This window comes from Rhagoletis pomonella, unplaced genomic scaffold (genome assembly GCF_013731165.1).
Source record: "Rhagoletis pomonella isolate Grant_MI unplaced genomic scaffold, Rhpom_1.0 Rhpom_scaffold_00005, whole genome shotgun sequence".
Taxonomy (NCBI): Eukaryota; Metazoa; Arthropoda; class Insecta; order Diptera; family Tephritidae; genus Rhagoletis; species Rhagoletis pomonella.
The window spans coordinates 17901313-17914742 of NW_023458559.1; the positions used below are offsets into that span (position 1 = coordinate 17901313).

At 36.8% G+C, this 13430-nt stretch overlaps 1 protein-coding gene across 1 annotated transcript; it reads right to left on the reverse strand.

The window, feature by feature from the left end:
- Positions 1-6585: 6585 nt before the first annotated feature.
- LOC118738745 (autophagy-related protein 2 homolog B) lies at positions 6586-12919 on the reverse strand. The gene has a single exon (XM_036469678.1). The coding sequence runs from the start codon at positions 12596-12598 to the stop codon at positions 6686-6688; it is 5913 nt and encodes a 1970-aa protein (XP_036325571.1). The 5' UTR covers positions 12599-12919; the 3' UTR covers positions 6586-6685.
- Between the last annotated feature and the right edge of the window lie 511 nt (positions 12920-13430).

Genomic DNA, 13430 nt, shown 5'->3' on the forward strand with positions numbered 1-13430 from the left:
TTTTTTCGGCAATTAGGGTGTTGTGCAGCTATTTAATGTGGTGAAAATTATTTAAGCACTGGGGAGATTTATTCACATGGAATTGGAGATTGGGCTAATAGATTTATTTTAAATAAATTGTGAATCTGCGAAAATATCTTTTCAGCAGATGGATACACTTTTTAACCTTTTTCCCGAAAATGTACATACAGGCTCGAAAATATGCGAGTAACATTAGGTTTGTATAGTAACAGTAACATTGCAGCGAGAGCGTAAAAGCAAAATAGAGCGTTAAATTGAGAAGAAGAGAAAACTAGCAGAAGAACTTATTGAACACAAAACTAGCAATAACTTGCAAGTGAACAGTTGTTGCACTGCTTTGACAATCTGCTGTAAACATTTTACTATTTATAAATCAGTTTTAAACTCTTTGCTTTACACACAAGCACTAACACTGTCCAGTACATCATTAATATTTTTGTTTCCACTCATTTTACTTTTGTTTGTGCCAAGGCGAATCAATATAAGGTGATTGCAGGAGTACAAAAACAAAAATTTACATGTATTTTGTTTTTGCTTTGGCGGCATAAACTGTTAAAACCTGTAAGTGTGAGTAGAAATTCAAACAATTTTTCAATTTGATATCAGAAGCCGTGCGGCGAAACACATACACAAAATCAACTGAGCTAGTAACCCCACTTTTTATATATTCTTTTGACATTTATTCTTCTTCTTCTTCTGCTAGCTAATTTCTGCTAGTAAAAATTTCACTAGCAAGAATTTGCAGCTCTCTCGTGTTGTTACGCTCTCGATTCAGTGCTCTCTTGCAAATTTTTGGGTTATCATACACTTTTCCAGTAAAAGTTTGCAGGTTCCAATACAAATTAGTACTGACTATTGGTAACTACACAAAGCTATTCAAATATCGTCGCCTCGATGGAAAATTGCCGGAAGCGTCATTTTGACAATTTGTGGTTTTTGGATATCTTCTTTAGTTTCCGACTAATTGACTAAAATTTTTTCGGTTATTTGGTACAAATTGCGTTAGTATTGCTGTCGTACTAAACTAATCAAGATCTTTTAAATAGAGTTATCTGTTCTTCTTTAGTTTCCGACATATTCAGCTTTATCATGAGTTTCATTTTCTAGAACCGGGTCACTTTTCGTTTGCGTGTGTTCACTACAGGTGGATGAAAAAATTGTTGGCGAAATTTTGTTCGGGCGAAACTCACGATTAGGCTGATTAGTAAAAAGTATGGTTAATTTATAAAAATTGTTATCACATTTTGGCGTATATCACTAAAACTGACTGCAAATTTTTTGACAAATGTCGTATACGACAAAATTTTATTAAACTCATAAATGGTTGACACTAAACTAAAAAAAATAAGATAATTTAAGAATTTCATGAACTAGTACATAGCATTCTCCGACACTTTGGAGAAAATCTGTAGTCGTGTTTCTGAGAAATTGCATTCCAAACTTCAATCGTGAGTTACCGAAAGTAACTTGTGACAATCTTTTATCCAGGGATCTACATAAATTACAATTGTCATTATTTTCGCAGTTGGAGTATATGCCAGACGAGTAACCGGTATATACATACAAGGATGCCTAAATTAGCGCGTTGAACTTGTATATTTATCTCTCTCCAACGCATTAATTCTATATACGTAGGTACCAACGCCTGACAAAGTTATGTCTAAATTTAATAATGGCTCTATGACAAAATATTCATGGAATGTATTCGTAGATTTTTTATTTACTTCATTTCATACATTAGCATTGATGTTTTGTTTTTCATACATTAGTATTGATGTTTTTTACTAAATACCAGGAATAAATATTTAATAAAAAACTATTTCATTTAAGCTTAACCAACTTTTAGTACCTCGGAGCTAATTTTGGAACGCTTCACGAAATATTTTCATAGACAGTAAATGCAACCCTGGGTGCATCATTAACGAGCTGAAAAACCAAACAAATAAAAAAATTCCATCTGAACCAATATTCCCAAAAATTATAAAGCAAAACAAAAACCATTTTTTCCAATTTATGCACTGTTATTTTTATTATTGCAATACAATTTCGCAGCTCTTCAAACATTTTCCACATTGTGCTTTTAGGGCTAGTAGTTTCCGACCCCATTTGCTCGTTTTTTTTCAATTCTGAATTTAGGCTAGGCTTCGTGGGAACTTACTGTGGGTGCAAACAGACCACATTTTGTAAACTGAATTGTGATATTTAATTTTATTTTATAATGAAAAATGAATTTAATGTGCAATTTTTTAAGTTTACTAGATGTAAGACAACTTTTAATTTTCTTTATATATTGCATGCTTTAGTTTTAATTGTTTAAGTTAAGTTGTAAAGGTGAAAATAGGCCTCCTGGGCAACCGAGCACATTACAAAAAATCGGTAACGCGCGTAAAAGCATACCTCACAAGTGGTGTGGAAAATGCAAGAACAAATATAAATGGAATAATTTTCGAAATTATGAAATGGTTATTGGTATTTTCCATCTCAAAGGGGGTGATTAATTTGAACGTTATTTAAGCTGCCTTTACACGGTCGATTTTTATCGTTTAACCAAAATCTACCCGTGTAAATTGCAATTCAACCGTAAAATGTAAGCGTTTTGGCTAGTCGATATCTTAAGTAAATTTTCCAGTCCACAGAAATCGACCCGTGAAAAGGCAACTTCAGGAATTTTTTAATTTTCTTTTTTTTTTTGCTTGAGCGTCTTTTGAAGATGTGCCAAATTATATTGTCGCCTTAAATACAAGACAACAATTTCTTTAAGCCATCTTGTGCAGCAATTTGTTGATCTTATCCTCACGGCTACCGAAATCACCAACCTCAACGTAGTGATAAGCCTTCTTGCGCCAGCCTCGGGTTGATGTGTTGAGCTTGAATAGCAACAGGAAGTTGGGGGCTTTCTTGAAGTGAAGTGAATCAACGCGCTTCGCGAAATTTGCGTTCGATCACAAAGCAGAGATTGGGACACGCTTGACCATTCCACGTTTGTACATCAATTCACAAACTGATTTAAGATTTGGATAACCCCATATAGGGGTTCGGCATACGTAGCATATTAATGGTTGCCTTGCTCAATTTGATGAACACACCGTTTTAATGTGGCGAAGACAGAACTGTAAAACTACGGACTTGTTGTGCAACTTTGTTGATACCGCGGATGCGGATCACAAAAGCCAATTTGGATTTTTCAGGCCCGTCGAATTGGCCGCATTTCTTTGCCACACAGCGTTACTCCATCTCACGGCGTCCATCACCGAGTTTTCTTGTTTGATATTTCTCAGCATGCACCAAGTTTTCACATTTACGGAGTGCAATCACAGCAGAGCGCTTTAGTTTACGTTTGATCAGGGTAGCAATTTGCTGACCTGCTCTTGCTGAACTGCAGCTTCGGCTCGGGGACAGGAGGCAGCTTCCTGGAAGGTTGTCTGCCCTTTGCTTGCGGTTTCTTACCGGCCCATGATGGCAGTCATCTTAACTTGTTACTTAGCACGTTGAAAAGGCGAAAAAAAGTTCGCCAAATGTTTGGAGCACATCGTAAATGAGCCACTCGATTTATAACATTTCTATAAACAATTTAATTAAATACTTTTATACATAGATATGCTGCAACCATGCACTTACTTTCCCAAATTCCATCCTGTTTATCGGCATAATTTTCCAAATATGCCAGCTACTTCATTACTAATTACTAAATTTTCCAAACTGCGCCTTCTTTGTTGGCTCGACATATCCTAAAAAGACAAATTTACATTAAACAATAGAAATCGCAAAAATTAGCAAATAAAATACTTGCTTTGTTTTGTTTTGTTGTAAAATTTCGTAGAAATATGAATTCACCACGATGCGATACAGAAAGAACAAGGACCAGGGATGTAATTTTAAGTAAATCTATTATTCAGTGGCAAGGCGCAGAGCGTTCGGGGCAGCAATATTAATTTGTATCAAATATAACATTAAACGGTGGTTCTAATACATTTTTTGATATTATTAACCAGAGTACATACATTATATGGTATTTCTTTCAAAATTAATGTACTATATGAACTTTTTTTTCAAATATTTCTTAAGTTTCTTTCATGAGTGCTGAAAAGCAACCATGCGTGTAAGAAATTGTGTGCTACCTAAAATTTCACCTCTGGAAACTTTATCCCCATAAAGGACTTCACCACAGTTTTTTTTACTGGATATAGGGCGTGTGCATGATTCAACAACTACAGGTTGTAGCAATCGTACAAAAACAACATTTACCGTTGGTATGAACTCCTTGTGTCATCAACATCTTCTTTATCTATTAATATTCGTATGTACATGTATACCCTGCATACCAGGATTTCATAGAATTCTGAAAGGTTTCACAATTTTTTTTATAATTTACTTTAAGAAATCGTACAGAAATTTCTTTACTAGTTCTTGTCAACCACTTCATATGTTTTTCTTTAAAGATTTCTAAAAGAATCGTAGCAAATTTCCGACACTTTTAAAGATTTCGGGAGCATTTGTTTGCAGGGTATATATAGACGTATATGTGTATGTATACGCGGAGATGTAAATAAAGCAAAACAGACGATAATTTGACACAAGCGTGCCCATAAGAAGAAGCATAGCTTCTTTCGCTATCACCTGTAATTGATGCGCCTTGGGCGTGTGTGAATCGGTAGCAAAGTTCTATGGGGAAAGCTGTTGAATAATATTTGTACTATGGTGAGACAGTTTTGCCAATCTGCTGTGTGAAATGAAATCTTTTTTGACAGCAGTAAATTTTTCATAACCGCAGATTTATGCGCAATAAACTATTACAAATTTAGTGAAATTAATATTTTAAGAAAACATCTACCATCATTGATTGCAGTTCATCAACTTAAGCTTTTATTTTACGAAAAATTACACACAGCAGCAATCTTTGCAATTGTCAAAATTTTCTATGCATTTGTCAAAAATTTCACTAGCCCTATGGGCTACTGAAATTTTATTCACCTCAAACTTGTCAAAAATTTACTTGCCGCGAACTTTGTTACCGATTCACACACGCTCATACTGAGTCTGCGACATTTGCCATCCCACTAGAACTTGAATGGAGATCTCCCTAAGTGAGGAATAAAAGAGTACTCCCCTTGACCTGATTTCGGATCAATAAGAGAGATTTGTGGACTTTTTACTCCCTTATTACTCGTTTAGGAGTCAATAGGGACATCTCCTAAGCTAGCAATTAAAGAATGCTCCCTGAGGCATGATTTGGGAGCAATAAGCGAGATTTGTTGGTTTTGTACTCCGTTATTACTCGCTTAGGAGCAAAAATCGATGTCTCCTAAGCGAGCAATCCAGGAGTATTCTTTTTAATTGATAGGAGAGCTATACGCACCTTCTTCAACATAATTTTGTGTTTTTGGAAAATGTATGAAGAAAGCAAAACAGATAACTGATGTGTACATTCATACTTACATACATATGTATTTCTAATTGAAAAATTTAAATCAGGAAACAATCAAATTAATTGGAGAGCAAATCTTTCGAGCCGCTGGTATGTATGATAGCATTTGTTTAAACTTATAAATGATTGTATTATTTAACTCAAAATATATTTCAGATTACGGGGCCAGCAATTAAGGCGTCTAAGTTCTAGCGTTGCAATCTTGCCCCGCCCAGAAAATTTACTGGGTACAGCCGGAAATTTTTCAAGACGTGAATCGTTTGGTCCACTCCCGGGTGAATACAAGTTAAATAACTTTTCCAGGAAATCATCCTCGCCACACTTATCTTGTGGATTGTGTAATAGTATATATGTATGTATGTATAATGTTTGAGTTTGTCATTACTGTTCGATATCCGTTTTCTAATTTTAGTTAATATTGTAATAATAATTATTTATGTTTTTTTCTGTTTTTGTAATAATCAGCTTAAATCTTGTATTTATGTGCATAAGTATGTATATATGTATATGATTAAAAAATTAAATAAATGAATTGCGTAAAAAGCAAAATCTTTTTAGCTTATGTAAAATGCTCGTTATGGAGCAATGTGGGAGTAGTCTTCCATTACTCCATGAGGAGGAATTCGGGAGTATAGAGGCGTTCTTTTATTACTCGTACAGGAGCCTTCCGGGATGACTCTTATGGGAGTACTCCCTTACTACTCGTTAGGGAGGAATGTGGGATGTTTTCTATGTGCACTCCCTTGTTGTCTTTTTGGGAGGTTTCTGGGAGGTAACTAAGGGAGTACTCCCGTATTGCTCCATTAGGAGGTTTGTGGGATGATAATTCTGTGTGTGCTCCCTGATTGCTTGTTTAGGAGGTAAAAGGGATTACTCCCCCTCCTAGGACATCCAATGTTAAAGGGAGTATACAAAATTACATGCTTATACACAGAAGCATAGGGAGCAATGGGGAGTATTCGTATACTCCCAAGGGAGTACTCACCGAGCAATCGTACGATGCTCCCAAGTTCTACTGGGATAATACAAAAAAAAAGTTATTTCGACGAAATGTATATTTAATTAACAAGGATAACCATTTTTAGTTCAAAAAAAAAAAAACTAATGCAAATCTAAATAATCATTGGACACTTTAATCGTTGTATTTTCATTCAAACGTATAAAATCTATTTATTAGAATGCACCATACTTATCTAATCAATTACATAGTTATGTATAAATACATATGAAAGAGAAAATTTAATCATTGTCCGTTTTCCACTTTTCACGAGCTTCAACTTTAGCTTCAGGTACAAGAGAGCTTTTAACTCCTCCCAAGATGTTGGTTGTAGCCTGAGTGGCCAAAACTGCTGGGCAAACTACCAGCTGCGGTATTTGTCTCATTACAGCTCCTACAGCTCCCGTATAACCATTTTGATCGTGCTCTGCTACAGCTGTTTCTATGAGATTGGCAGCGGAATCATTTATCCCCTCCTTCACTATCAGGTACGCATTTGTCACTCCTTCTCGTACGTCTTTTGGTCGTTGCGCTCGTTTCTTTTTATCCTTACGATGCTTGCGCACTCTTCCAACGGAAGGCCCAGAAGACACCATATCAAAGGCTGTCTCAGCTGTGAACTGTAAAAGTTGAATGATACGTGATGTTATTTCGAGCGCAGCGAGAGCAGTTCTGGCTGTAAAACTTTGTGCGCCGAGCTGAAGTCCTCGGATTATGCGACCATCCCTTTGATATTGCTCAATCGGTAGGCGAAATAGATCAATTACACCTTGTATAAATTGCACAAATGAATAAGTTGGCCCAACACCCTTCAAAATTTTTGGTAATTGATTCCTTTTAATATCCTTCAACCACTCCTTGCATAGATATGTTACTAACTTTTCAATGCCTAGGAATCCACGACGGTGAATAATTTTTTTTAACCGGATTTCGGAGCATTGTAACTGGCCCAAACCCATCAACAGCCCTGCAATTGGGCCGCGTGACAACTCAACGCGATGTCCGTGGTAATCGAAACGTATTGGCACGTCTGGACTAAATAATACCTCGCGAAAGTAAATTGGCGAATGTTTTTCTTTTGCTTCCATTTGTGCCAGCGATTTATTCATTACCTCATTTTCGAGTAATTCCAGATTCGTCGATATTAGTTTTCTTGCTTGTAGTTCGTTCTCTAATTCAGATGGCCCAACATCCATAACAGGGGCATGCGCTTCTGGAGGCGGATTGTCCGTAGCATGTGCCTCTTTCATGTTATTTCCCATATTAGTGAAATAGTCTGCCAAAAAAATTAATGTGTCCTGATCGATATGGAGCCGCATCGGCAGCAACGATATCCGAAGTGAACACTCTTCTGCTGCACTGAGCTTTGGATTTGGTCGAACATGTAGAGCTTTTATAACCACCATTTGTTGCGGACTTTTATGCGATGTAGTCCTTGTGCTGGGATGATATAGAAATTTATTTATTTCGGACGACTGCAAGCGATCCCTTATTTCAATATCGTTTATAACTAAAACTTGACGCGAAGCTTGGGCTGTGTAGTTTGGATATATTTCATATGATAAGCGAACTTTTGTAAGCTGAATTTCGACGATGACCCCATGATTTCGCTGTACCCCGCCAATTGTTTTCCATGATAGATCTTTCGGTTTATTTGCACCATGAACGCTATTATCTGCTTTTGAATATGAGACGCCGTGTTTATAAGCATCAGACATACGCAAGTGACTGGCTTCACTTGTTGCGCTCATATTCTCTGGGATTGATATGAAATCGTTGCCGCCGTACAAATGCCAAGTGAAAGTCATTTCGCAAAGCGTATAACGGGAAACAGGGATAGGAAAATCATATGGAGATTTGAGCAAATCGATCTTGTTAGAAGGCAAACAAAAATGATTGTCTACAATTCGCAGCGGATCTTCGCAAACTTTTACGTCGCGAACTCCACATTGCGACACCAGCTGTCTCTCATTTTCAGAAATAACACAATATTCGTCCTCTTGGGGCCTGCGCGGATACACGTTGTGTCTTGGTTCCAGGTTTACATCGCCCAAATCAGATTTCACCTGCGGCAGCACATCTGTACTAGGTTCGGCTGCTGAATATGATGTCGACATGACATGATGTTCAAAGTTAAGAATTTCGGAAATTTCATTACCTTCATCGTATTCGAGGTCTGATGGGTTAGTCTGTTCTTCATCTGGAAAATAGTATGGTTCAATGCCGTGATCAGTAAAACCAGGGTTCTTCGATGTTGAGGGCGAAACGCTTATTGTGACAGTTTCTTGGAGCGCCTCTGCCATCATTAAATTTACCCTTTCTTGTTGCCACTCTTGTTGAGATTGATTTGGTTCATCTAGAAAACTGGATTCAATTTCATAATTTTCGGATTTCTGGGAAGTTCCACCTGTCTCATTTTGATCAGTTTCAAGAGAGTCTCCATCCATAGCCAAGTGTTCAATGAGTTGTGCCAGGGCTTTTCCAGAATCGCTGCAAGTTCTTAAATGTGCATCGTTCACCGAACATCTCAGATCAAATTTAGGATGCTTTCCTGACGAGTTTTCATTTAACCTTAACGATATGTCGAACAGTCCTATATCAAGTACTGGTACTAAATACCTCGATTCAATTAGTATTTTTTCATGTTTGGTTGATTCCTTGCAAGGTGCTATGGAGAGAATAAATTCTTCAATTATAAACCTCAGATTGCATCCATTCACCGAAGATATAACATTGCTGCTAATCGTAAAAGCACCTAATTCCAAAAGAGCTCTGTAGTCAAAATTTGATGGTCTGTAGTCGATTGCACAGTTCCACAGATGCAATTGCATTTCCGTGATTATACCGTATGGCGCGTAACCTTCTATAGGATAATCGACAACATCAAGAAAGTCAATAAGTTGGTGCAACCAAAATTGGTTGGATAACATTGAATTATATCGTAGGGTTGCCTGTTGAATGCTGGTAGTAACCCTCAATCGTTTTATCCTCTGATCAGTCACACGTTTTGTTTCTATCACCAAGGACATCATCTGTCTTTCGTTCATTATTGGTTGATTTGACTTTGACAAGCCCTCGGGAGTTTTATAAATGGTCTTTCGCATATATCGATCAGATTCGGTAGAGCCACATGCAAAAAGCTTAGTATACATTTCATGTATTAGACCGCAATGATCCATTTTAACATCGCCTACTTCGAGGCATAAATAGCACAAATTTCTATTTTCGTTATATCCACTAACAGAAAATATTTTAAGCTCATTCACCTTAATGTCAATTTTACCCACATCCTCAGGTATAATAAGATTTTCTTTATTACGTATAGGTAGAAATAGTCCAACGGATCCTTTTTGTATAAAAATTTCTACAGAACATTTGCTTTTTTGAAAATCAGGTTCTTCATGTTCCAACTCTTGTGATTTAATAGGATCATGTATTGAGAAATATATGCTCTCCGCCATTGAGATATTTTTAAGGTTAATTTTGTGACTTCCGTTTGAGTCGCTTTCCTCAAAATCAGACAAATAGGAATCATTAATGTTTCTTAATCTGGCCGCTGGTGTAACTGAAATATTGTATATGCTCTGTTTATTTTCTGTACTATCTACGTGGAGAGCATTTAAAATGGGTGAACTTGGCTCCCACATGAAGAGATCGCAATTGAAGCGATTGTATATGACTTCATAAAATTTTTTTGATCCTAGTACAATTTCAACATTGGGAACATTTATTTGAACTTGAATTTTTGACGTTCGCATTGTGGCGCTGCAGAATTCTTTCAATTCTTCAGTTTCGCCGGGAAGCAAAATAGTTTCTGACTCCGTATTGTCTCGTTTATTGTGCAACGTATCGCTTTCTCTGCATACGCGTTTTGCACTAAATGGTAGTCTATCTGAATGTGCTCTTGAACTGTTGCCGTACATTCGTTTATCCAAACAACTCTTTTTCAACTTAGTCCAATAATGTTCGTCAGGGATTGTGACAGTAATTTTAACGTAATCCAACGCATTTGCTTGGTCTGAGCTGGAGCTAGTTTTTAAAACCCAGACTTTATCTTCTAAGTTGTCTTCAACGTAATAGACGTTAAGCTCGTTTGAAAGTAGTTCGCACACCCCAGATACAATTTTTATACTCACATAATTAAATGAAATTAATAAAAAGTCACGACGAACGTTTTGTTGCCACCATGGTACGCGATTTGGATCGTGAATCGGCCTAGCATCAAATATTGGAAATCGTACCTTCACTTCCAACGATGTCGACGTTAAATTTGTAGTGAGTGTTAATTTTTGCGTCTCCTGCTTCGAGTAGTAGCAGCGCGTATTGTATGAAGAAAACGTAGCAAATGGCGAAGGTCCCAAAATTGCACTGAGTCGATCATATATAGAAATATCAACTTCTAACTCACATTTTTGCAGCGCTATATCGATTATCTTGGAACTGATATCTGATTTTATGCTTATAGAAACATCAGCACCATTGAATCCATCAGCTCGATCGAAAGTTATTAACTCAGAGGACTTTCCATTTAAGACTTCAAATAAATCCAACTTTTGCGCAATTATATTAAATTTAGATAGCAGCATATGTTTGATCCTATGTTGGCTTCCCTCGGAAATTATTGGGAATACTCGTATAAATAAGTGATTTTTTCCATCTGTTAACTTACTTGAGTCCATGTTTTTATCTACAACTCGTCTTAAGTTTTCAAAAAATGTGTTGGCAAAGCGCGTCATATTTTGCTCGCTGGTTTTATTTAAGGGACTTTGGTTGTTGGTGGAACTCTCAACCAAAATGTCTTCTATTAGTATTATAGAAACAAATGAGCATATTTTAAGGGAAAAATTTAAAATTTCTCCTGAATATTCTAAACTTGATGTTTTTCGTTGAAGCTTCGACAAGCCAGTTACAGTGCTACTGGAGCTAACTGAACTACTAGGAGGAGAATATCCTTTAGGTAAAACTTTTATTCGATCAAACCGTAAATGATGTAATGTGTCTCTATTAGTTGGCGTAGCTTCACAATCAATCCAATTTCCAAGTTCCACCAGCTCGTCTCTTTTATGATACATTTTGTAGTCGTTAAAGGCAATTACTTCAAGATTTTCTTCTGCTTGAATGTCACAACTGTCGTCCTGGAATGCGTCCATTAGTTTAAGAATAAGGTGTATTTGCCTGGGGGTGATCAAAGTGTAAACTGAACCCATTTCGGTGTTAATAACAACTTTTGGTCCGTTAATATTCTCCGACTGTTTCATTTTGATTCGTATATTTAAGTGTTCATTAATTTCGAGTATGGGAATATCACCAGTTTTCGATATATCTACACTGATGTAGCGCGAGGCTCCGGCACTTGTCTTCTGCTCTTCTGTACACAAACGCAAGCCACTTATGCTTATGTTGTGTTTAGCGAACATTGGCAGCAAGTATATATTTCCCTGTTGCTCATCTACGTTACTGGACGTTGGCAATCGGCAGTTTGGATTATCGTTTCGACGTCCTTCCATATAAGATTCCTTAGGATGCCTTTCGCAGCCAGTCTCATTTTCGTACATCAACTTGTTAATTTCGAAGCATAGTGATATCGTTTTGGAACTATCTGACGATTGATATTCCAAACGCAAAACAGTATTTGTAAACGAAGCTTTAATGCGATTCAATATATTGTCTATGGTTTCAGCGAACTTTTCAAGGCCAGGAATTGACTTGTTGTTTGCTTCTGAATTTTCTTCATTTTCATCGTCGTTCTGCATCATGCATTCTTCCGCCAACTGCATAGAACTGCTAGCTGACGACCACATTGATTCCAACATAGACGTTCCATTATTTTGTCGTTGTACTGGCCTTACTGAAATAACAGCGTCTGAAATCTCAATGTAGCTGCTGTTTGACATTAAAGCGTTCCAAGGCACAGTCACAGTTAGAAGTCCAATATGGCCGCTTATAACTTCCACAGACCATCCATGGCTTTCAAATAGCTTATTTAATGCATCTATATTTAAAGAAACATTTTTCACTGTGGCTTTGCCATTATAGAGGTCCACCTTCAACTGCTCCAGGTTAAGTCTTTCTTCCAAAAACTGGCCCAAATAGCGTTGTAAAAGATATCTGCATGTTTTAGTTTTGATGCCCGTCCACACATTAAACCACGACATCCTTGTAATTCTATTGCTTAATAAATAAACTAAATTTTCACAAGGCTTTGTTACTTTTCACTTCTGCGTTTTTAGTAAATATTTGCTCGCAATGGGACACAGCGTTGCCCTATGAACGAATTGGAAATTACGCTAAATGCGTTCGCTTTTGTGGATTGTTGGTAGCTAATAAAAGGGCAAACAAAAATGCATTAAACAAATATCTTATTATCTTAAATTTGTAAATGTGAACCAGTTTCAGATTTTTTAAGATTTCAGGACTTAAATTGTCTGAACAAATGTGTCGTTTGTTCCACTGATGCGTGTTTTATACACATAACATATAAGAAACAGGTGGCATCATTAAGTGGGTTGACACCAGCTGGCATGAACCAAAAATACAAGATTACGTAAGAACGCGACGTTGTATTTGTAACTGGTTTTGAGAAAAAAGTTTCCGAAAGCGGGTTCGTCAGCTGAGCGTTTGTTTACATCACAAGCACCCAAGAACCAAAAATACAAGATCACGTAAGAACGCGACGTTGTATTTGTAACTAGTTTTGAGAAAAAAGTTTGCGAAAGCGGGTTCGTCAGCTGAGCGTTTGTTTACATCACAAGCACCACTATTTTACACTTTTATTCAAGTAAAGAAGAGTTAATTCAACATGACAACACATTTTAAAGCATTTTGTTGCATCATTTTACTTAAATTGTGCATTTAAGGTGGCTGACAATAATTTGGACTAATTTTGGTTTTCGCTGTTTTCTTTGCTTTGTTTACTTTTCGCTCGTTTTCCAGTGAAACAAGATGGCGTAGAACCCGCTAAAAAAATCGACTTTTTTCACTCTCTTG